Source organism: Dromiciops gliroides, chromosome 4, assembly GCF_019393635.1.
Source record: "Dromiciops gliroides isolate mDroGli1 chromosome 4, mDroGli1.pri, whole genome shotgun sequence".
Taxonomy (NCBI): Eukaryota; Metazoa; Chordata; class Mammalia; order Microbiotheria; family Microbiotheriidae; genus Dromiciops; species Dromiciops gliroides.
This window is the reverse complement of record NC_057864.1, coordinates 271,835,772-271,859,018: the sequence shown is the minus strand read 5'-3', so window position 1 is coordinate 271,859,018 and position 23,247 is coordinate 271,835,772. Positions and strand designations below refer to the sequence as shown.

Genomic DNA, 23,247 nt, shown 5'->3' with positions numbered 1-23,247 from the left:
TAGCTGTGTGACCCTGGGCAAATCACTTAACCCCAACTGCCTCACAAAAAACAAACAAAAAAATCTTTAAAAAGAAGAACTTTCAGAGGGCTTTAAATCTATTTGTTTTTACATACACACACACACACACACACACACACACACACACACACACACCACCTTCCGATTGGTTTGCAAGAACAACTAACATCAAGGGAAGATGGAAATGTACTAGCTGAATTTCAACAAAAGCCATTGGATAGGATTGGAAAGGGAGTGTCATGATTTATTAAGTACAGCCAGTGATGTATTTTTTCTCCACCATCTTTGTAAGAGATCTTTTCAGCTGAGACAGCCATGAAAACCAAGTATTAAAATAAATGAAACTTAGAATCACACCTTCCAATGGCATATTCACATGGCCTGCAATAAAAATTATTTTAAATTTTTCATGAGGGCAGAAAAGGTTTTTTTAGCTGTTAAAAAAACTGAATTACTATTCATATATTGCTTATTTTATCTTTAGCTTACCCTTTTCTCTGACAATTTTTGGTATGTGTTTTATAATGCACATAATATATCAACACAGCAGTATATGTGTATAATTTATAAATATTCATGTAGTAGGAATACATGTTCATAAACTTTTTTACTCAGGGTATATGGCCAAAAAATTTTGGAGACTCCTGTTTTAACTAAGAGGCCATATTAATTTTCTTTGCCAACATGTATTAAGCCATTAAGTTAACACAAATCCTAAGCAATTGGTGTGTGTATTCAAATCCCTTGTTACTCATCAAGTGGCATATATTTGACATGAATATTCTTCTGGTACAGTGCACAGACATATAGTAACTCTTTGTTTCAATGTTGTTTTTTAATTTTAGGTTTTATTCAATAAACTCATAGGATTTAGAGCTGAATGGTTTATAAGAGATCCATTTAAAAATCCATGATCTTCCCTCATTTTAATTTTATTTTTAAATTTTAAAAAGAATTTCACATTAGCTATTAGTACAAACAGCTACATTTGTTTCGTAATGATTTGCATTTAAATGAATTTCATTGCATAAATTATCATAGTACTATTTCATTTACTCCCAGAATAGCTTCATCAAGAACAGGTCATGGACAGCTAGGTGGCGCAGTAGATAGAGCACCAGCCCTGGAGTCAGGAGTACCTGGGTTCAAATCCGGCCTCAGACACTTAACACTAGCTGTGTGACCCTGGGCAAGTCACTTAACCCCAATTGCCTCACTAAAAAAAAAAAAAAAAAGAACAGGTCATGCCAGACTAGTCTCATTTTTTTCTGACAGGATCACTCAACTGTTGAATGAGGGGGCAGTGCTATGGGTGTAGTGTGATCTAGATTCTAGCAAAGCTTTTGATAAAAGGGTCTCATCCTCTTCTTGTGGAGGGGCTAGAGAGATATGGATTCAGAACTGGTTGTATTTGCAGGCTCAAGAAATAAATGTTGATAGTTCAAAGTCACCACAACAAGGAGGTCTCCACTGAGAACCACAGAGATTTGGATTTGACTCTATGATGTTTAGCATTTTTATCAATGACTGATAAACAGAGTAGTCCTCATCAATTTCCATATGACATCAAACCAGGAGGGATGCCTAACATACTGGATGACCCAGGATCCAAAATGATCTTGGCAGGCTGAAATATTGAATGCATTAATAAGTATTTTATTAGTGACATGCTTTGTGCCAGAGTGTTGGGGATCGTAAGGTTGAAGAATGAAATATAAACAGTGAGCTCACATTCTAAAGGCGAAAGTGAAATTCAGTGGGAATACAAGTCCAAGATGGAGGAAGGCACAGTTAGCAATTGTTCTGAATAAGATTTGGAGATTTTAGGGGTGTGTTAATGGACTAATTTGCCCACTCATATTTAGGGATCAGGACTAGACCTATTATTTCATTGATGCCTAAGATACTGGATGGCCTAGGATCCAAAATGATCTATAGCCATTGTAATAGGTACAGCTTTGCAGACAGGATGGATCTTTTCTTTTTATGTTTTGTTTCTTTTTTTTTTAGGCCTAATGTTATCCTTATTTAGTGGTGCTCCCTTTTTTTTCTTTAAACCACACTTAGGGTAATGGACTTTGCCTTGAACAACTTCACTTAGGGTCTTTTGGTTTCTTTTCCCTAATGTCATTTCCAGGGTTCATTTTAATGTACACCACCTTCAAATCATGTCAACCAATGGAATTGAATGATGCTAACCAATTAGATTTCATCTTTGTATAAAGACCCACCTCTATCAGAAGATTAAAAACCCTTGGAAGATGCTGGGAAGTTCTCTTTTAGGACAGCCTTGGTCTTCCTGGGTTTCTCCTGCTCTCTCCCTGCTTTCTCTACCACAAGGCCTGAGACCATGAGAAGTTAGGGAGACACGTGGTCAATCCTTTACTTGTGTAATAATAAACTAATAATATACTCACCATCAAAACTGATGTATATAGTAATAGTAACTAATCAGTATTAAATCATCCTCAGAAGAAAAGTCACTAAATGAGGGTTATAGAGGGATTGTCTGGAAGTGGCCCTGGGGATCAGGGAATACTCCTGCTCCACTATGAACAGCTGATGGGGCTGGAGGGGCAGGGGTATGAGTGAACGTACACCTGGTACTGCAAAGGATGGCTGTGGTGATGAGGGATTCAGGATCATCAGGAAAGAGGCAGAATATTAAGATAAAAACAAGTTTTGTTAACTCCGGAGTAGACATTCCAGAGAACACAGTGGAAGGTATGGGTAATCTTAGAGTGGAATTTGGGGTTAGGATTGAAGGGGATAAGGAGTAAGGGAGTAGGCAATAGAATTTGTACCTGGAAGATCCAAATGCAAAGCCAGGTCTTCTTTTTGTTTGTTTGTTTGTTTTTTGTTTTTTGCAGGGCAGTGAGGGTTAAGTGACTTGCCTGGGGTCACACAGCTAGTAAGTGTCAAGTGTCTGAGGCCGGATTTGAACTCAGGTCCTCCTGAATCCAAGGCCAGTTCTTTATCCACTACGCCACCTAGCTGCCCAAAGCCAGGTCTTCTTAACTCCAGTTCCAAGGCTCTATGGTACCATCCTGCCTTCAGGCATAGGCTTTATAGATAGCAGACAAAAATAGAATAAATCAAAGTAAGTGAACGTTAAAGCTTACTCAAGTGTGGGGATCAAGCTTTTTTTAACCTATCATATTCAACTTGGAATAGTCATGAAGAAAACTGAAACACCCTAATTAGTCAACCCTGGAGTCAGCCTAAACAAGGAGATGTTAATTGTTGGGCTTTTTTAATAGCTCAAATTTATGTACTTTTAAATTTGCAAAGAACCTTATGTAAATTATTTAATTTAGTTCAAACATCCCTGTGAGATAGGTGCTATTATCATTCCTGTTTTATAGGTGAGGAAACTGATACTCAGAAAGATTGATTTACCCAAGGTCACACAACTGAGGCAGGATTAGAATTTAGGTCTTCCAGATTTCAGGTTGAGTACTCCATTCACTTATTTCACTGCCTATTGTTTTGTTTTCTTTTAAAATTTGATTCATGGCAGACATGTGGTCAGTTGCTCCTGGTCCTGTTACAGTAGACTACTCAGTTCTAAATTCCCCCTGTAGAAGTGGCATTCCAATATGATCCTCAAAATCAAGTCAAGACCTTTGTTATTCTCTCCCCTCCCTCTCAATTGTGATAAACCTATATTAGTGGATTTCTGTGAAGTGGTTCAGTGATTAACTACCGTTGCCCTCTGTAACTCAGGATAATCAAAGAGGGTCGTATAAAGCTCATCTGTGCTTTTTTTTTTAATGTATATTTATTTTGTTAAATATTTCACAATTACCTGTAAAAATGTTTAACATTCATTCTTAAAAATTTTGTTACAAATTCTATTCCTTCTTCCTACTCCCCCCCCTTTGAGAAAGCAAGCAATTTAATATTGATCATGCAGGTGAAGTCATGCAAAACATCTCCCTATGTATTAGCTATATTGGGGGATAAACTACACAGACAAAAAAAGAAAGTTTAAAAAATATGATTCCATCTGCATTTAGTTCATCAATTCTCCTTCTGGAAGTGGATGACATTTTTCATCATGGACCCTTTGGAATTGTCTTGGTTCATTGTCTTCATCAGAGTAGCTAAGTTGTTCACAGTTGATAATCCTTACAATATTGTTGTTACTGTGTACACATCACTTGTCACGAATTCACATAAGTCTTCCAGGTTTTTCTGAAACTATCCTGTTCGTCATTTCTTTTAATATGATAGCATACCATCACAATCTTGTACCACAGCTTGTCCAACCATTCCCCAATTGATGGCATCCCTTTTCATTCCTAATCTTTACCACCACCAAAAGAACTGCTAGAAATATTTTTGTTTAAATAGGTCCTTTCCCCTTTTCTTTGATACCTTTTAGATACAGAACTAGTAGTGGTGTTGCTGGGTCAAAGGGTATGCAAGGTTTTATATATCCCTTTGGGCATGGTTCCTAATCTTTCTCCAGAATGGTTAGACTAGTTCACAACTCCACCAACATTGCATTAGTGTCCCAGTGTTCCCACTCTCATCATTTGGCATTTTCCTTTCTGTCATGTTAATGTTCTAATGGGAGGCTGGTTCTTCCATGAGAAGTGAAGAGAACTTTGTTCAGATGTTAGATCTTGGGAGCCCACCTGCTGTACTAGAGAGTTAATTGAATTTGGAGTCAAAAGACCTGGTCTCAAATATTTTTATTTATTTTGGTAAACATTTCCCAGTCTCTCGTTTAGGAAACTTCATTGCTGCAGAGTTTTTGTTTTGCAGCTTCTAGGCCCAGAGAAGTAGCTGGGACATTAAACTTAACGGACTTGCCCAGGGGTCATATAGTATAGCCAGTCAGCCAGCCAGTATGTGTCCTTTTTAGAATAGAGTAGATTGAAAACTGTAGCTAGGCCCTGACCTACAATCCACATTTCCAGCTTTCTCTCCCATTCTTCCTCTTCACTTCTTGGCTTCTAGCCCAAATTTTGCCATTTACCCTTAAGAATGCCCCTCCTTCCCCTTATTCCTTGGATTGGATTTGAAGTGAGAAGACTGGAGGTCAAAGTTCCGGCACTTTCTTACTAACCCGTGACTCAAGGCAGTTCCCTTAATCTCTCTGAGACTTAATTCTCTGACTCTCCCCTGTTCAAAAGCCTACACTGGTTCCCTACTACCTACTGAAGTACAGACTACTTAGCTGGCATCAAGAGACCCTCCCACAATATGGCTACAGTAGTCCTTCCTTTACATTATATTTCTTTCCTGGGCTTTATAGCCCAACGAGCTTATTCATCATCCTCTAATCATTATAGGATGACACTTTTAGAGCTGGATGCTAATGTGGATATAATCCAACCTTGTTGTTTGATAATTGAGACATATGAGGCCTAGAAAGGAAAAGTGACTTGCCCACAGTGAACATAGGTAATGTCCCAAGTCAGACAGGTAGAGATTTGACCTTAGGGTCTTCTGATTCCAAATCCAGTGCCCTTTCCACTATACAGTGCTGCCCCCTTTGTTATCCTCTAGGGTCTCACAGCATTTGTTATATTTGACCCAAAAAACCACCCCTTCTATGATATTCCAAACAAGTGATCATGCAGTCTTTGCTCAAGAACCTCTGATGATCCCTAAGCTCATTAGCTCCAAGATTCCACTTTGATTTGAAACTGTGGCCCTTTCTGTTAGCTTCATGACAGTGTCCAACCACCAACTTCTCCTGTGGATTCTCTCCTCACTATACCTCTTCTCCTTTAGAGTCTCTTTGCATGGACTCAAAGTTGTACTGGAATTGTGTGTCTATGTATAGATTATCTAGATATATAGATATATATTGTCTCTCTTACTAGATTACAAGCTCCTCAAACGCAGGAATTGCCTTGTTTCATCTTTGTAACTCCTGCAATGGACACAACACCTTGAACATAATAGGTTTTTATAAATGCTTTTTTTTTTTATTTTTATTTTTTTTTTGTTTTTTTGTTTTTGGTGAGGCAATTGGGGTTAAGTGACTTGCCCAGGGTCACACAGCTAGTAAGTGTTAAGTGTCGAAGCTGGATTTGAACTCAGGTACTCCTGAATCCAGGGCCAGTGCTTTATCCACTGCGCCATCTAGCTGCCCTTTTTTTTTTTTAAATGAGGCAATTGGGGTTAAGTGACTTGCCCAGGGTCACACAGCTAGTAAGTGTTATGTGTCTGAGGCCAGATTTGAACTCAGGTACTCCTGACTCCAGGGTCGGTGCTCTATCCACTGCACCACCTAGCTGCCCCATAAATGCTTTTTGAATGTTGAATGACCAACTACTTGATGGAATTATTATGAGAATCAAATAAATAAGATAATGTATTTGAAATCAGTTTATAAACATGAAGCACTCTATATATTTTTAAAAAATGATTGCTGAGAAGTTCTTTAGTGAAATAGGGATGGGAGGAGGAAGAGCTAAGAGCCTTAGGAGTTGCAATTCTGAAGGCATTTCATATATTATATATGAAGAAATTTATTGAAATATTTTCTTAAAAACTAGTTCACAGAACCCAGTTTGAGAGCACCATGGTTTCTATGAGAAAATGCATTCTGACTTGCAGGCAAACTAATATAGAAATCTTTAGGAGTGACTTGAGAACTGCCTTTATCATCTACTCCTCGTTTTAGGTGTTATATAACTAAGTAGATGGCCTTGGTACTAATTTGTATAAAGATGTTTTAAATGCTCTTCCAATAGACTTTAAAAGTCTTATGGTAGGGGGCGGCTAGGTGGCACAGTGGATAAAGCACCGGCCCTGGATTCAGGAATACCTGAGTTCAAATCCGGCCTCAGACACTTGACACTTACTAGCTGTGTGACCCTGGGCAAGTCACTTAACCCCCATTGCCCCGCAAAAACAAACAAACAAAAAAAAAGTCTTATGGTATACTTAACTATAATAACAACAGATTCATAAAGATGACCCCAAATGAATCATTGTTATTAGACTGTGAGTAGGCCCAAGAGGTCTAATTTTAATTTATTTTCTTTTTAAAAGGAAGTCTGTCCAACTTCCCCATCTCCAAATCTTTCTCACTTGGCCAAGTCTATCGATGGTGTCAGAAAGCTCGTCTTAAGGATTTGTTGTTGTTGTTCAGTTGTTTCAGTCATGTCCAACTCTTTATGATCCCATTTGGGATTTTCTTGGCAGATAATAGAGTGGTTTGCCATTTTCCTTCTCTAGCTCATTTACAGATAAGGAAATTGAAGCAAACATGGTGAAGTGGCTTTCCCGGGATCACACAACTAGTAAATGTCTGAGGCCAGATTTGAACTCAGGTCTTCTTAACCCCAGGCTGTTACTCTATCCACCTGTCCAACATAGCCACTTCCTTAAGGATTTAGTCCATTTAAAATGTAAATCTCAAAAAGGAGAGGTAAGTGCTTATAAACCACCAGCCATTTATACTTTAGTGTGAATGAGTTCTGTACTTTTCCTCTTCCCCTCTCCCCAAAATGGAAGAATAGTAAGTTGTTGGGTATCCTCGTTGGCAGCTGTGATGCTGGAAGCAGGAAAACAAATTCCACCTCCTTCACAGTTGTGCTCAGAATTATTCCTATTTTCTTAGTAGCAGAGTTGGGCTTACACAGACCTGTCCGGACTCATTCACTCATTGTTTCTTAAACTCAACAATGTTGTATGTTTTCAAGATGGCGTTTTTGAGTATAGCTTGTGGCTTGGGAATATAGTAATGACCCACAGAGTGATCAAGCCTGTAACCCTGACCTTATTTGCACTAACTAACCTAAGGTAGGGGGAAGAGTTCATAATGCAACCTTCTTAATACTTGCAGATATTCATTCATCTAAGGGCTTTAATATCTGATTTGGGATTCAGAGTTTCTACAATCCACAAGATATGCAATAGAATATTAAATTCTGTTCTGAGGATTAACAGGGGACCTAAATTGGCCCTTGGGAGTAAGGGTTAGAAATTAAATTATGGATGTTTAAAGCAGGATTATGACAGTGCATCAATGAGTTATCAAACCATGTGAGAGGTAGAAACCTTTCCATGTCTTTTTTTTTTCCCAGTAGCTTAATCTGATCCATATTTATTTTCACAGTCTTTGAATATCAGCATTCTAGAGAGATCCTCCCATCACTCCATTTTGTTGCATAGTATCTTGCCCAATTGTTAGGTACTCACATTGGGAGAAGGAGGGGTGTGCATGTACACCCATGAACAGCCTGTCATTATATTCTTGTTTGTATATCTCTCATTTCCCCCACCAACCTCTATAAACTCCATGACCCGGATCCCTACCCTCAGGGACCAAGTAGCAGGCCTGGTGCTTTGTGTCCCTTCTAGTACTTGGCACCAAGTACCTGACACACAGAGTGGGTTGTAAAGAAATATTTGTTAAATTGAATTGTGCTGCTGTCATCTAACTAATGTTGGAAATGAATGATACCTTCTGGTTTTGAAGATCATAGTAGAGTGGTTAATCTGCCCCCTCCCCCCAACATTCTGCCCCTGGTAGCTGCTGTTTCCAACTTATAAACCTCTGTTTTAAATTCATGAACCCGTGTTGGGACTAGAGTCGAAGCAGTGTTTCATTTTTGTGGCACCATTGGCAGCAGAGTTAAAGAATGTTCCCGTGCCTACTTGAGACAAAAGCAGACTGTTTTTAAAGGGGATGAATTTGAATGAGAAGAGAGAAATTTCATCCCTACCTCTCCCTTCTCCCCCACACCACCTTCCCCACAAGTTGTAAGATCAAGTCTGTGTCTCATTTTTAATTTAACTGTGTGAGATGCAAAAGTAACAAAGCAGGTTATGATAAGAAAGGTGGTGCGGACGTTTTTGGAGAGGTCTGTTTTTAAAACAAGACAAATGAGATTCTGCCTGCCTCATGGGAAAGGGAGGTTTCTTCTTAGAACAATTTATTAAGAAAGTCTTGTCAGGAAAAACAAAACTACTCCAGAAAATTCCTTTAACTGGTTTGTTCCTCTCCCCTTCCTCCTCCTTCTCTACCAATATTAATAATAATAATAAATCATCACAGCTAGCATTAATATTTTCAAAGTAGGACCACATGAAGTAAAATGCAACAGATATCATCCTCCTTTAACCACCTGTCACAAAAATGATTCCATTGTAGGGGTTCTTAACTTGGTATCCATACATTTTTGCTTTTAATATTTCTGGTAACTATTGCAGTACAATTTGTTTCCTTTTTTATTTTATAAATTTTGTTTTATACATTTGAAAACATCCTGAGAAGACGTCCTTGGACTTTACCAAACTGCCAGAGTCATCTGTTTACAACAGAAAAAAATGATTCTGAATCCCTGACTTAGTGAGTGACTGATTGGTTAGCTCATTTTGCTGAAATGCCACCCCCCCCTCCACTTTTTAAAAACAGCAAAATGAGCTAACCAATCAACCAAGTCTAACATCATATGCAGCATTCCTCATCCTTCCTACCTCTCCAGGGATTAAGAGACAGAGTTGCATCTTCTCAACTTCTTGGGGCTTAGTGAGACTCGTTTTAATGTAGGGAATAGTATCTGAATCATATAATGATATCAAGGCCCCCTGCTGGCAGATTTCTTACTTCCTTGGTATGTTTTCCCACGTCTTTTGGGGGGAGGAAGAGGCTTTTGTGCTTGTTGGGTATTTTGGATGGAAGGAAGGAGAGAGGGCAAGCAATAAGGCTTGTTGTTACCTCTCCTCAAACATGTTACAGGAGTCTGTTTGATGTTGGATCAGAGTGAAAGCAATTGTGTCTTTGACTGCACAGAGATGACTCACTTGGGAACATTATGCCAGGAGATATCAAACAAGGAGATAGATGGGTTTTCCCACGTCAGCCAGCTATCTTTGAAGAACTGGGTTTTTGCCATTTTGTGTCTTGTTGGCTTTACAATATTTCCACGATTCTGCATTTTATGGTGTTATGGTTTAAGTCATTCAGAGTTTTACTTTGGACAACATTCGATGTATGACCTGTCAGTCTGTTGTTGAATGCATTGATTGTAACAGACCATAACAATATAAATTCAGCTTGTAGTAGCACAGAGCCAAAAGGAACCCAGAGGTCATCTAGTACAACCCCCTCATTTATAACAGATGACAGGAGGCCCAAAGAGATTTAGTGACTTACCTAAAGTAGGTTAACAATTGAATTCAGGCTTCCTGTCTCCAGATCCAGGTACTTTTTCCACTGCACACATAGTGTTTCCCTCACCAATGTGGTTCTATGCACTACTGATAAATAATAATGTGGTCATATATCAAAACCCATGAACTTCATTCAGCTTGTTGGCCAAGGCACAGTTTGAAGGATGATGATGGTGGTGGTGATGATCTGAGTTAGTGCTTAAATAATCTTGGCTTTCAGTCCTCTTGATGTCTTTTCACAGTTGGTTGGTTGATATATTTGGGGGGTGCAGGAGAAACCAGGGTATTTGAGCTGTGGGAACAAGAAAGTGGCAGCTGTTGCCAGTAGCCCCCAGAAGGGCACCAGCCTCTTTTCCATACTGGGATCCCCATAAAGAAGGGAGAAACAGAGCATCTGGGCTCAAGTTGTATACTTGACCCTCTTGAAAGGTGGGAGAGAGAGTGAACCCTGGATAAAATCTCTTTGTAGAGGACTATTGGGGGGCGGGGATAGTCTTTTGTTTGGAGGAGGCTTTCCCTATGCATTGAAATCCCTCTGTGCTGTATGTATCTCTGGGGAAGTCTTAAGTATTAGGTTGTGTTACAAGTTCCCCAAGGTCTTAGGTACAGGGAACATGCTGTAGTTTGGCAGTTATCAAATCTGTTGGAAGATGAGCAGGAACTATGTGATGACACCTTCAGAGCCAGCCTTGGGTGTAACAGAGTGAAAGGCTATGCTGCTCTGTGGAGTCTGGACATAAGCTCCTAAGGATAATACCAATATCAGCAAGACTCTTCTCCCCAGTTTTCCAAGACAGACTGATGGAATTTTTCCAGAAAAAGGAGGAGAGGAGAGGCAAGGATAGTTACTCAAAGTATGGTGAAACAGCTGGAGTCATATTGGTCTTTGCCGGAGTCCACTGTTGAGAAGCAGAGGCAGTATGGTGTAGTAGACAGGGTCCTGAATCTGACCAACCTCAAACACTAGTTGTGTGACCTTGGGAAAATACACTGCCTTGCTCTTCTTAGCAGGCACTTGATAATGCTTGCTGAATTGAATTGATATTGATTTGTAGTATGCTTGTATAAAAATAACCACTACATATAGTAAAAATGTAATATAGAATTAGTCCATATCTTATATCAGTATGTTGGATAAATCCTCTGGAAGCCTAGGAAGACATAGAAAAAGACCCCACAGGATGAGAAGGCAGGGGTAGATTGCATTATGAAAGTAAGTAACCACTACATGCGTGAACACATGGGCATGATTTTGTAACATGGATGTTAATTATGTCATTGGCACACCTGGGCTCATTGGCACCATTGATGAAGGATTAGCCTGTAACATAAATGCCAATCATGTTATTATTATAGCAGGGATATAAAACAATGTACAACTCTCATTTGGTAAAGACAAAGTAGGAAATAATCAGAATTTCTTTCCTTAAGTTGTTTAGATGGAATATGCCCACAGCTTTCTGTAACAGAGCCTTCAGTACATGTCTCAAGAGCTCTAGTAATTTCAGGATAATTGCACATTCCTTTCATTTTCAGTCTCAGACTGATGAGGAAGCTGTGAGACGGTTTCTGAAGGCTCTAGAATATTACTAATATCAACTGAATTCTGAAACCTAAGAATAAAACTCTTGAATATTTAAAAAGCACTTTATATCCCTTATCTTATTTGATCTTCACAGCAAACCTGTGAGGTAAGTAAGACAGGTATTAGTTCTCCCCATTTTGTAGAAGAGGCTAAGGCACTTACCCAAGCCCCACAGCTAGCAAATATCCTCAAGCATCTATTAAGTGCCTACTCTGTGCTAGGTATTAGAGATGGAAGGGTGAGAATCAAAAGTCCCTTAGCTCAGGGATCTTAGATTTCCTCATGGTAGACACACATACACATATGTATGTGTATATATGCAACTAGGTGGTGCAGTAGATAGAGTGCCAGGCCTGGCATTGGGAAGACACTAGCTATGTGACCCTGGGCAAGTCACTTGACCCTGTTTGCCTCAATGTCCTCATCTGTAAAATGAGGTGGAGAAGGAAATGGCAAACCACTCTAGTATCTTTGCCAAGAAAACCCCAAATGGGGTCATGAAGAGTCTGCTGAAAAATGATTGAACCACCACAAAGTTTTTGTGGAGACATGGCACTAGCAACTAAGACTGTCATGAAAGGTTTCTTACAGGAGATGATATTTAAACTAAATTTTTGCATTAATAGTAAATTTTTTTAAAAGTCACTATCATTCCCTCATATAACTGTCTTTCCTCCCCCAATAAGTTTGAGCTAAATTTTGACAGAAACTAGGAATTCCAAAAAGCCGAGATGAGAGGGGAGTGCAAATATCTAACCCAGGATTCTCCCGATGCCAAGCCCATCCCTCTTTGCACTATAGAATATGGCCTCTCTAATAAAGAAACATAGATTAGGAACTGTAAGGGATCTTAAATGTCATCTAGTTTAAAATTACCTAATTTTTACACCTGAGGGAACCAGCCTCACTTAAGTGGCCTGCTTAAGTTACACTAGCTGGAGTTTGAACTCTGGTCATCTGATTCTAAATCCCAATATTTTTTCACTGGAAGTCTACTTCTGAGAAGTTGTATAAATTAAAATTTTAAATTCAGGTTCTAGTCTAATCTACAAAGTGGGCCTCCTAAAACTGGGTTAGTTATTGTGGAGCTAAGACTTTTTTGAAAGAAGTGAGTTTTCTTTTTCCCAGTACAGTTTGAGTAGTATTTCCATAACACTGTAAGTGTGGCTTGACCCCACTTCCAGTCCCTTTAATGGACTGGATGATTGCTGAAACCCCATGTGAGTGTAAGATGTTGGTAGATGGTAGAATGGGGCTCATTAGTGAAAAAGATAGAAAGAGAATAATTTGCCTTTATGTCAGTGTTGAAAGGGAAGTAATTTCCCTTTTGTAAGAAGGGTAGCAAAGGGGTAGTTAGAACACTAGGGATCCACCAATACCTTCTGGCTTCCTCTCCCTTGCACAAGCATAACAATTCCCCTTTTAATTTTCTCTACCCTCCCTCACCTAGAGAGCCATCCCTTATAACAAAGAAAAGGCAAAATTAACAAACACATCAACTGCATCCAAAGGTATGTGCAGTGTTCCACACCCACAGGCTCCCCACCCCACCTTTAAAGAAGGGTCTCTTCAGGACCAAATATGGTTGTTCTAATTTCACAGCTTTCTGTTAATTTTTTAAAAAATAAAATTTTACTTTAGTTATGAAGGTCTTATTATTTTTTTTCTCCTTAACATCTCCTTTTCCGGGGCGGGGGGGGGGGGGTGAACGCGAGCAAATTCCCATATTGGCCATGTGTATAAAACTATGACTCATTCTGCTTATTAGTCTATCACCTCTATGTTAGGAGCATTCGTCATCATTGGTCCTCTAGAATTATGATTGTCATTTCATTGATCATATTTCTTAAGCCTTTCAAAATTGTTCATTTTTACAATGTGGGTGTTTTGGTATAATTTTTTTTCCTGGTTCTACTTATTTCAGTCAATATCAGTTCATACAGGTCTTCCAAGATTTCTCTGAAACAGTCTCTTTTTCATTTCTTACAGCAAACACTAGTATTCTATTAAATTTATACAGTGTAACTTGTTTAGCCATTCCTTGGTTTCCTCTGTTTTCCCATTATCTCTGGATCAAGAAAAAAAATCACAATATTCTATTGTCTCTAGCAACATCTCTGGATAAGATGTGAACTCTTGGCTTTGAATGACTAGAAGCAAATATTGATCTTCAGTGAGCTTGAGGTCTGCTTGTAGAAATGTCTTGAAGAGATTATAAAATCCTAGATTTAGAGCACAAAGGAACCTTAGGCTAGCCAGACCAATACCCTCGACTTAGAGTTGAGGGAACAGAGGCACAGCAAGGTTAAGTGACTTGCCCGGGGTCACACAAGGGATTACTTCAAGGCTTCATCTATGGCCTTTTTCTGTTCAACATTTTTACCATTGACTCACCTGAAGGCATAAATAGCACACTCAGCAAAATTTAAAGTGTTGGAACAACATCTGACATGCTGGATAACTAAATTAGGATCTAAAAATATACAGACAGGTTAAACCAGAAAGCTGACTCATAAGATGAAATTTAATTGGAATAAATGCAAAACAGTTTTAAAAAATAGTCAACTGCAAAAGTTCAGGATGAGGGAGAGAGACATATCTTGACAGATTTGGTGGAGCAAGAATCTGTCATCCAGAAAAAACAGCAACCTGGAGTTAGGATACTATAAACAGAGTGGGTTGGGAACACAGATCCAGGATCTGAAGAGAAACAGACGCAGCAAACAGGAAGCCAGGTCAGACACTCAGGAACTTTGCCAGGCCCAAGTCAAGACTACCAGAACTCAGAGCTGGAAGGGATAAGAAGGGGATGCACTATAGATTGTATAAAAATGGGCAGCTAGGTGGCAGAGATGGGTAGCCTGCTTCATCCATTTAGTCTTCTGGAATCATGGTTACTGATCCTTATTTTACTACTTTCTTACACATTAGTCAGTTTAGTATAAATTGCTAACCCCAGAGTTATCAAATAATTTTTTATTCTCTGCATACTTTTCAAATTGGCCAAGCATATTTTTTTTTAATTGAAGAACAAATCGATCAAGTGGGTTATGTGACTAAAGCTAGTTACAGAAAGTAGATAATCTATTCAATAGTTTTTTAGTGCAACAGTCCCTGAAAGGCTAAAAAGCTTGAGCAGTATGATCATATTTAGAAAATCATGATTATATGTATGTATATGGGAAAGATCCCTCCTTCCATCCCCACCTTTCCTTCCTATCTTCCTTCTTTCCTTCCTTCCGTTGCATTTTGAGTTCCAAGTTGTCTCCCTCCCTCCCAACCCTGCATTAGAAAAGGCCAACTTTGAGCAGCTAGGTGATGCAGTGGATAGAGCACTGGCCTTGGATTCAGGAGGACCTGAGTTCAAATGTGACCTCAGACACTTGACACTTAATAGATGTGTGACATTGGGCAAGTCACTTAACCCTCATTGCCCTGCCCCCCCAAAAAAGAAAGAAAGAAGAGGCCAGTATTGGATATAAATATATAGATGGGGCCATATAATACATACTTCCATATAGCCATTCTTTCTTTGCTGGTGGATAGCATTTTCTTTAAGTCCTTCATAGTTGATTTGAATGATCATATTACTCAGAATAGCTTAGTTATTCACAGTAACTCTTCCAACAATACTGTTTTTACCATACATAACATTTTCTTGGTTCTGCTCATTCAACTCTTCATTATTTCATGCAAGTCGCTCCACGTTTTTCTAAAACCAATCTGTTGTCATTTTTTACAGCATAGTAGTACATTGATTTACTTTAAAAAATAAAATAAAACGGGTTTTTTGAAAGGAAAACTGAAGTCCTTTATAAACTGATACAGAATAGAGTGAATGAATAAGGGGAACAATTTATGCTAGGAGAACATTATGGAGAAAAGCAGCTTTGAAAACCTTTAGAATTCTGATCAATGTAATGCTATGCCACAAATTGAGAGGACTACAAATAGAACAGGCAGCCCCACCTACCTCTAGGCACAGAGGTGATGAAATTAAAATGCAGAACGAGACATACATTTTTGGACATAGCCAGTATGGGAATTTGTTTTGCTGGACTATGCAAATTAGGTTTATTCTTTCTTTTTTATAATTGTTCAATAGGGGAAGCAGTGGGAAGGAGTGAATAAATTCTTGTAAAAATAGATATGTTTATTTTAAAATAAAGTTTTAGTCTTGACAAAATTTCCATTTTATATAATATATATATGTGTGTGTGTATATATATATATATATTTTTTTTTTTTTTCCTGTTCTCTTGCTGGTCATGTTTCCTGCTCTGAATGATTTTTTATTCTTCTTATCTCCCTTTCTCCAATTAAAGTTCAGCTTCAGGAAAAGAATTCCTGAGGAACTGAGAAAGTTTGGAAAGCTGACATTTTCATTGTCAGGATTGTGTGTCCTTTTGGCATCTACAATAGAACTGTACTTAAGTTGCTTTTGTAGTTTTTTTTTTTTAATGTATTGAGAGATTATCTCACTAAGGTGTGAGATTTGTTTGTTTTGTTTTTCAGATAAATGCTTTTCAGTTCTCCTTATAGGTTATACTTTTAGGAGAGAAAAGGCATTGAGGTAAGAATAATCAATGTTTATTTTGTTTCTCTTAATAGATTAAAAATGGAAGCCTTTGATGCATCACTTAATAGTTATATGCAGACATGGCTTGGACCAAGAGGTAAGGTGTTAAAATTTTTCACTTCAATAGCTCTGTTTAAGGAACCATTTGGATACTAGGACTTGCTCCAGCCTGAAAAGGGCAGGTTCATTTCTGTATTATGGATGAAGCAGTGGTCATGGGCTTTAGGAAATCCCTATAATTTAGCAAGTTATATAATATTTATATGGTTGTCAGAACGGGAAGGAAGCCACAGTAATTCCTTACTTTAGTTAAAAATCAAGGTTAGGTCCCCAAAGCTTGTGGCTTAACAACTTTGACAACTTTACCATTGCCACCAGGATGGTAGGTGTCAGGTTCAGTCCAGTGAATTCTTTTTAATGTTGCTGAATGCCCTGGCCTCATAGGAACTCTCTGTAGGCAGAGGCATACAGGCCAAGAGTTTAAGTGAAGACTATGCGTACTTTTCTTTTTCTTTCATTCACCATTTTCTTTTTTAAAATACCCTCCTCTTTTTAGATCATGGCAAAGGTAAATGTATGTGTAGAATGTCACCTCTCATTCCATTACTCTTTTCCTGTCATAATTGTTTTATTTGCCTATGTGTGTGTACATATAAATGTATAAACATAAGTGCATGGATCTATATATATGTACATATACATGTACATACACGTGTGTCTATAAATACTTTTCCAGCAATTACACATATAAACATTACATTTCAACCCACCCTTTTTTAAACAAGAGAAACCGTATCCATTGATAGGGCATTTTCCTGATATTTGAATGATAGTCATATTAAAAATTTCTTAGGAATAAGATGAGGTCTAGATCTGGAAAGGACCTCAAAAATCATCTAATCCAGTGCCCTCGTTTTACATAGGAGGACATTGAAGCCAGGGCAGGTAAGTGACTTGCCCAAGGTGACATACGTAGGAGAGAGAGTCAGAGTCTGAACTGTAACCCAGGTCCTCTGACCCAGAGCTAGTATTCCTTCTGTTGTATCATACTGAGTATATAATTTGCTATTTTTGTGGGGGGGGGTGACTTCATCAAAATAACTTAAGTAGAGGAGAAAATATACAATTTCATTTAAGGGGGAAAAACTTAAATTTGCGATTTGGCACCCTGATTTTCAATTCAGTCTTCCTTTGAGCTGTAGAAAATGAAGGAATAGCTGTGGAGTGATTAAACTAGCATCCAAACTCAGGAAGGGACATCAGATATCATTAATAAACAGTCAGAGTAGTTGTTTTGCATCTCAAAGCAAATCATATCACCTTTTGAATATCTTATTTTGTCTCAGTTTGAAGATGGGAACGAACCATGAATAAAACTAACTTGCCATTTAACCTTAAAGCATATCAGCCAAGGAAGGGAGATTTTCCTGATCATGGTTGCTACAGTACCATTGCCTCGTCTTCTACACACTCAGCTCACCAATTTAGACCATTGATTAAAAGGATTTTAGAGTTGGAAGGGAGCTGAGATATGATCTAGTCGGTGCTCATTTAACTAGTAAGAAAACTGAGGCCTACAGAAGGGGAAGTGACTTGGCTAAAGTCACACCTTGGGCAAAAGCCTGTATCAGAACTCCCAGGTCTTCAGGCATCAGTAGAGGATCTTTCCCATCAAGCCACATTGCCCTCTCTGCCTCTGTCTAGTTTGTCCTCTTCTCTGTTGCTTTCAGTCATTCACTTCTGCCCATTTTAAATTTTCTACTTATTTTGTTGCTGTTGCTTCTCTTGATTTTCTTTTCTGAATATTTTCACAATAGCTGCTTCTCATCTACTTAGAGGTAACCATTGTTATTAATCTAGCGGTACTTTCCCCTCTTGGGCTTGGCTTTGCAGCTCAAACAGGCAGAGACAGGGCCAGCATAATGAATTCCAAAGGCTACCACTTTTTGGTTTTGTCTTCCTTCCCTCCATGCAGTTCTAAAGACCTAGTTTAAATGTAGTATTTGGCCCTCTTTTAATTTACTTTTAAAAATTTCTTTGGAAAGGAATGTTTGTTTTGGATGGATTGTTTCTCTTAGCAAAATCTCCATTCCCTCTTGTTTCTGCACCCATCCTGAGGAAGTTTCTTGTCTACAAAACTTGTTGGAAATTCACCTGGGATAGTATGCTCCAGGTGTTTTTTGTTTGTTTGTTTATATTGAGATGGCCTTCTGCTAAAGGAACCAGTCTAAAAGAATGGGTCAGAAATATTCCTTTCTGAAGAAATATTTGACGTTTCCACTATTTTAATATCTGTACTGTTTGTTTCCATTCACTAAATTTTTCTTTTTTTTATTCTATTTCAGATTCCCGTGTAAAAGGGTGGTTTCTTCTGGATAACTATATACCTACTTTTGTCTTCTCTGTCTTATACTTATTAATCGTATGGCTAGGACCAAAATACATGCAGAATAAACAGCCAGTCTCCTGCAGGGGCATTCTAGTGGTTTATAACCTTGGACTTACGCTGCTGTCTCTATATATGTTTTATGAGGTAGGAGATGGGTTGAGATTTTATTTTTATTTCTGACTGTTACTCTTGACTCCCTCCTGTCTGTCTACATATTGCTGACCTAAAAATGATTTTTAAAAAAGGAAGCAGAAGGAAGGGGTCACACTAAAGAAATACTGTTTTTGGTGGTTTTATCCAAACACCCAGGGTATCTTTATGTAAACATCCCCTACAGAAAGAGGGATGTGGAAGCAAATCTTTGCTTTCACAGTATTGCTTTTTGTTATTATTTTGATGGAACAGGCTTGAACTTTTTAGTTAATGATTAACGTATCACATTTTTGGGGTTCAGAATCTTACAATGGATTGTTCCAAGAATTTTGTAATGCCAGCAGAATTTAGGGGAGAAATTTAGGCCAAATGTGAGGAAAAAGAAAAAAAACTGAACATTTTATTAATAATAATAATAAGCACCAAACAAGTTATTGTTACTTGCTGGTATCATTTGATTTGGGGGTTGGGGTTTGTTTGTTTATAGATATAAAGGTATTTTGGGGGAGGTATATTTTGGTTTGGCTATGTTTGGTGAATGTGAGCACACTCTACCTTAAGCAGATAAAAGTGAATAACTTATGATTTGACTATTAAGATGAATGTCCCTTTTTAAAGCTTGGAAAAAAGCCTGGTTTTAGGTTTTATATTCACCGGATACTTGAACTGAGTTCAGTTCAGATTTGATTTTCTCCAACATCACCAAGGGCTCATCAGATCAGTTTGTTTCTGAGACAGTGCTTGCTATAGCTTAATGAAAACATGTCTACTCTAAACCTACTTTATTTCTCACATTCCCTGATTTTATGGAATGTACCCATATGCCTCAGAGCCCCAGGGGCTAGATAATTTGGTCTCTCTGACTCCTGGGACAAGAGTAAATAGAGCTCTACCCTCTATAGGTTTATGAAAGACTGATCTCCAGCCACCATTTTGCAGTGGAGAATGTATTCACCAATCCCATTCCTCACATTTACAGTTTTCATCTCCTTTGTAGTATGATATTAGCTCAAAAAAGAGAGTGTTTTACATAGAGTTGATTTCCTTACTAAAACAGCTAAGTTTAATCAAACACTAAGTTAATATAAAAAGGTTAATTTTTTTATAGTCACAAGCAACTAAATTAAAGTATTATAAATGACAGATAATTTTAAATTAAAAGACAGATAAGTGTCTTTATTTTACTATATTCTCTCATTTTGTTGGTATTTGTTATAACCCCATGTAACCTTAAATAGTAATTTAATAAGAGCTGTTAATCAATGTAAAGCCCTCACCTTTTTTTGCCTTTTTTCCTTTTTTTTTTGTCCTGTTCTAGAACAAAGGAAGTTTAATTAGCCTCCGTGATGGATGTTGGAGGATTGGAGGCAGGGGCTATTCACAGAAATGAAGTTCAGGGACTTCTGGCCTCAGCAGTGTGTGCAGAACATTGATCAGTATACAAGTGACTTAACAACAAAACAGTCAGATTCCTTTGAGTAAATGCTTTATTTTTCCCATTTACATTCATAGATGATAGAGCCATCTACTTAAGGAAACTTTTGTTTATATAGTTCAAAAGATAGTGTTCTGTTCTTTGTCTATACAACAGTATTCTTCAACTTTAAAAATATACAGCCAGATTAAGAAATAAAAAACCAATATGTTATTTGGCATACTTAGTTTTTTCTTAGTATAAAATTTGGATTTTTTTTCCTCTTCCTTTTTATAAATTGAGCATTTTTTATACTGCCTGTATATTTTAGAAAAGGCTTCAGATCTTAATTTTAAATCCATAACAAATTAATATAATAAATATAAGGTGGCAGGCAAGTAAAAATATGTTTGACTCAGAACTTTGTGGCTTTCCAGTATTTTTCTTACCACAGACTTTCAGAGTTGAAAGAGATTACAGAGACCAACTAGTTCAATCCTTTATTGCACACCCAACAAATGATTATCCCTTCAGCTTTTGCTTGTAGCTGTGGGAAGAGGCAATCCACTGTCTTCTAGGATAGCCCATTCTGCATTTGGGTAACTGTAATGTGAAAAAGTTTTTCCTTAACATCAGCCAAAATTTGTTTCTACAACTTCCACCTGTTGATACTAGGTCTTGGCCCCAGAAGGCAAGAACAAGTCTGATTCTTTCTCCACATGACTGGCCTTCAAATACTTGCAGACATGTCTCCTTTCAGGAGTTCTTCTGATATCCATGGGCCTCCCAAGATGGAGTCTGTGGAGAAAGTTCAGGGAATCCATGAATGGGGAAAATATATGTATATATTTGAATTCTTACTAGCCTCTAACTGAAATCCAACATTTCTTTCAGTTATGAATCTAGTCAAAATTATTCTGAGGAGAGATCCATAGGCTTCATCAGATGCCCAGGGAGGTCATCACACTTACACACAAAAAAGCTTAAGGATCCTTGCTTCCAAATCTTGTCTTCTCAACCAATCACGTTCCTCATATGTCATATCAGAATCTGGTTCATCATCACGATTGCCTTTCTGCACAATATCCAGCTTATTTGTTCCATATTTGGGGCTTTGGTTTTGTTTTTTAAATTTCATCCTCTTTTTAGCAAGTATACAACTACTACCGTAAAGAGGAAAAGGAATTATGTATAAGTTGCTGCCTGACTAGGTGAACCTGAGATATTATAGGACCCATATGACCAGAAGTAGAATTTGTCTCCTGTGCCCTGCTGAGTAAAACTTAGAACTCCTTTTCAACTCTTTAAGTATCTTGGAATCTTAAGTTAGAAGTGGCGGGGGCCGGGGGGGGGGGGGGGTGGTGTAGAAAAAGGGGGGAAAAAGTTAGAAGGCACTTCAGATTCTAGTCTGATCCATACTGATGAAAGAATCTCCAGAAAAAGATAATTTTCTCACTGTCGATTTTCTGACAGTATTTTTCTTACTTTTCATCAAGCAAGGCTGTTTACCCATCCTTTGCTATTGTTACCCTTTATTTTGAATATTGGGGAAGAGGGTAGAAGGTTAAGACTTAAATGAAGGGGGCGGCTAGGTGGCGCAGTGGATAGAGCACTGGCCCTGGAGTCAGAAGTACCTGGGTTCAAATCCGGCCTCAGACACTTAACACTTACTAGCTGTGTGACCCTGGGCAAGTCACTTAACCCCAATTGCCTCACTAAAAAAAAAAAAAAAGACTTACATGAAGTGAGAAAACAGCACTGTATCATCTTCAGTTTTGTATAGAGTGTGGGGGAGGAGGGGTCAGGGATACACTCAGGAAAAAGGGCATAGGGACCAGAACAAGAAGAAAGTACTTGAATCAATACAGTAGCCTGTGTTCTCCTCAAGTAGATTTGAGGTCAAGAACGGACACTTCTGGTCTAGTATTGAGGTTGCTGTGCCAGGCGAATTTCATGTTGGATTCTGCTTGACCCCTTGTAGACCTGCGATCAGTCACCAGAGCAGCTTATGACCAGCCTATACTGGTCATCATAAGGTTAAGGTTTTCATTTTTCTGTTGACCATTCAGGGGCAGAGCAGATTTGTCTTGCCAATTTGTCATGAAGATTTTTGTTTTCTTTAGAATGGCTTCTTCCCATAGAATTCAGAAGGGAGATATAGAGAAGGAAAAAGGACTATAGCCTGGTTCATCATTTAGGTGTGGTTTTGCCAATGCAATTATTGCCAAGAAAAAGAGGGGAAAGAATTTGAATGTTATAGTAAGTTTGAAATTTAGAAAAGCGCCTTAGAGGTGGCCTCATCCATCCCCAACATTTTATAGATAAGGAAACAGAGCCTCAAAGGGGGTAAGTGGGTTGATCACACAATTATAGTGAATGATAAACACCTATTCACTCTAATCTGTGTTCTTTCCGCTTCATTATCTATATATTACCTCAGTTTAAGGGTCATTGCTTCCAGATGTATGCTGTTGTCTGTTATTTTAGAGTCCATTCCTGGGAGAAAAAGTGAAAATCTTTCATTTTATGCCTGTCAGGACATAGATTCGATATATGTTTGCACTGATTTAAAAAAGCTTAATGTTTTATTTAAACTGAGTTAGCTTGAGGTCAGTCATTGGTTCAACCAAGAGGGGAAATTGGAACTACAGGTTAAGATACAATATAGTCTGCAAGATGTTTGTACTTGGAGTACTCTTTTGTAACTATTTCCCCCTCATTGTTTCTGAATTTAATTATTCCACCAAGAGTATACAGAGCAGCCATGAGGGGAAAACAGAGATACATATAAATACCTGAACCCCATTTTTACCCTATCTGGAGCTGTTGTTGAAAAGAATTCATGAAATGGGGCAGCTAGGTGGTGCAGTGGGTAGAGCACAGGTCCTGGATTCAGGAGGACCTGAGTTCAAATGTGGCCTCAGACACTTGATACTTCCTAGCTGTGTGACCCTGGGCAA

At 38.2% G+C, this 23,247-nt stretch overlaps 1 protein-coding gene across 1 annotated transcript in view; it reads left to right on the top strand.

Moving 5' to 3' along the window:
• The window catches only part of ELOVL5 (ELOVL fatty acid elongase 5), a 91,449-nt gene that overhangs the window by 42,908 nt on the left and 25,294 nt on the right, over positions 1–23,247 (top strand). Inside the window, exons 2-3 of the mRNA XM_044005391.1 lie at positions 16,364–16,428; positions 18,677–18,864. Coding sequence (XP_043861326.1) covers positions 16,371–16,428; positions 18,677–18,864 — 246 coding nt within the window. The 5' untranslated portion in view covers positions 16,364–16,370. The remainder of the gene's footprint in view (positions 1–16,363; positions 16,429–18,676; positions 18,865–23,247) is intronic.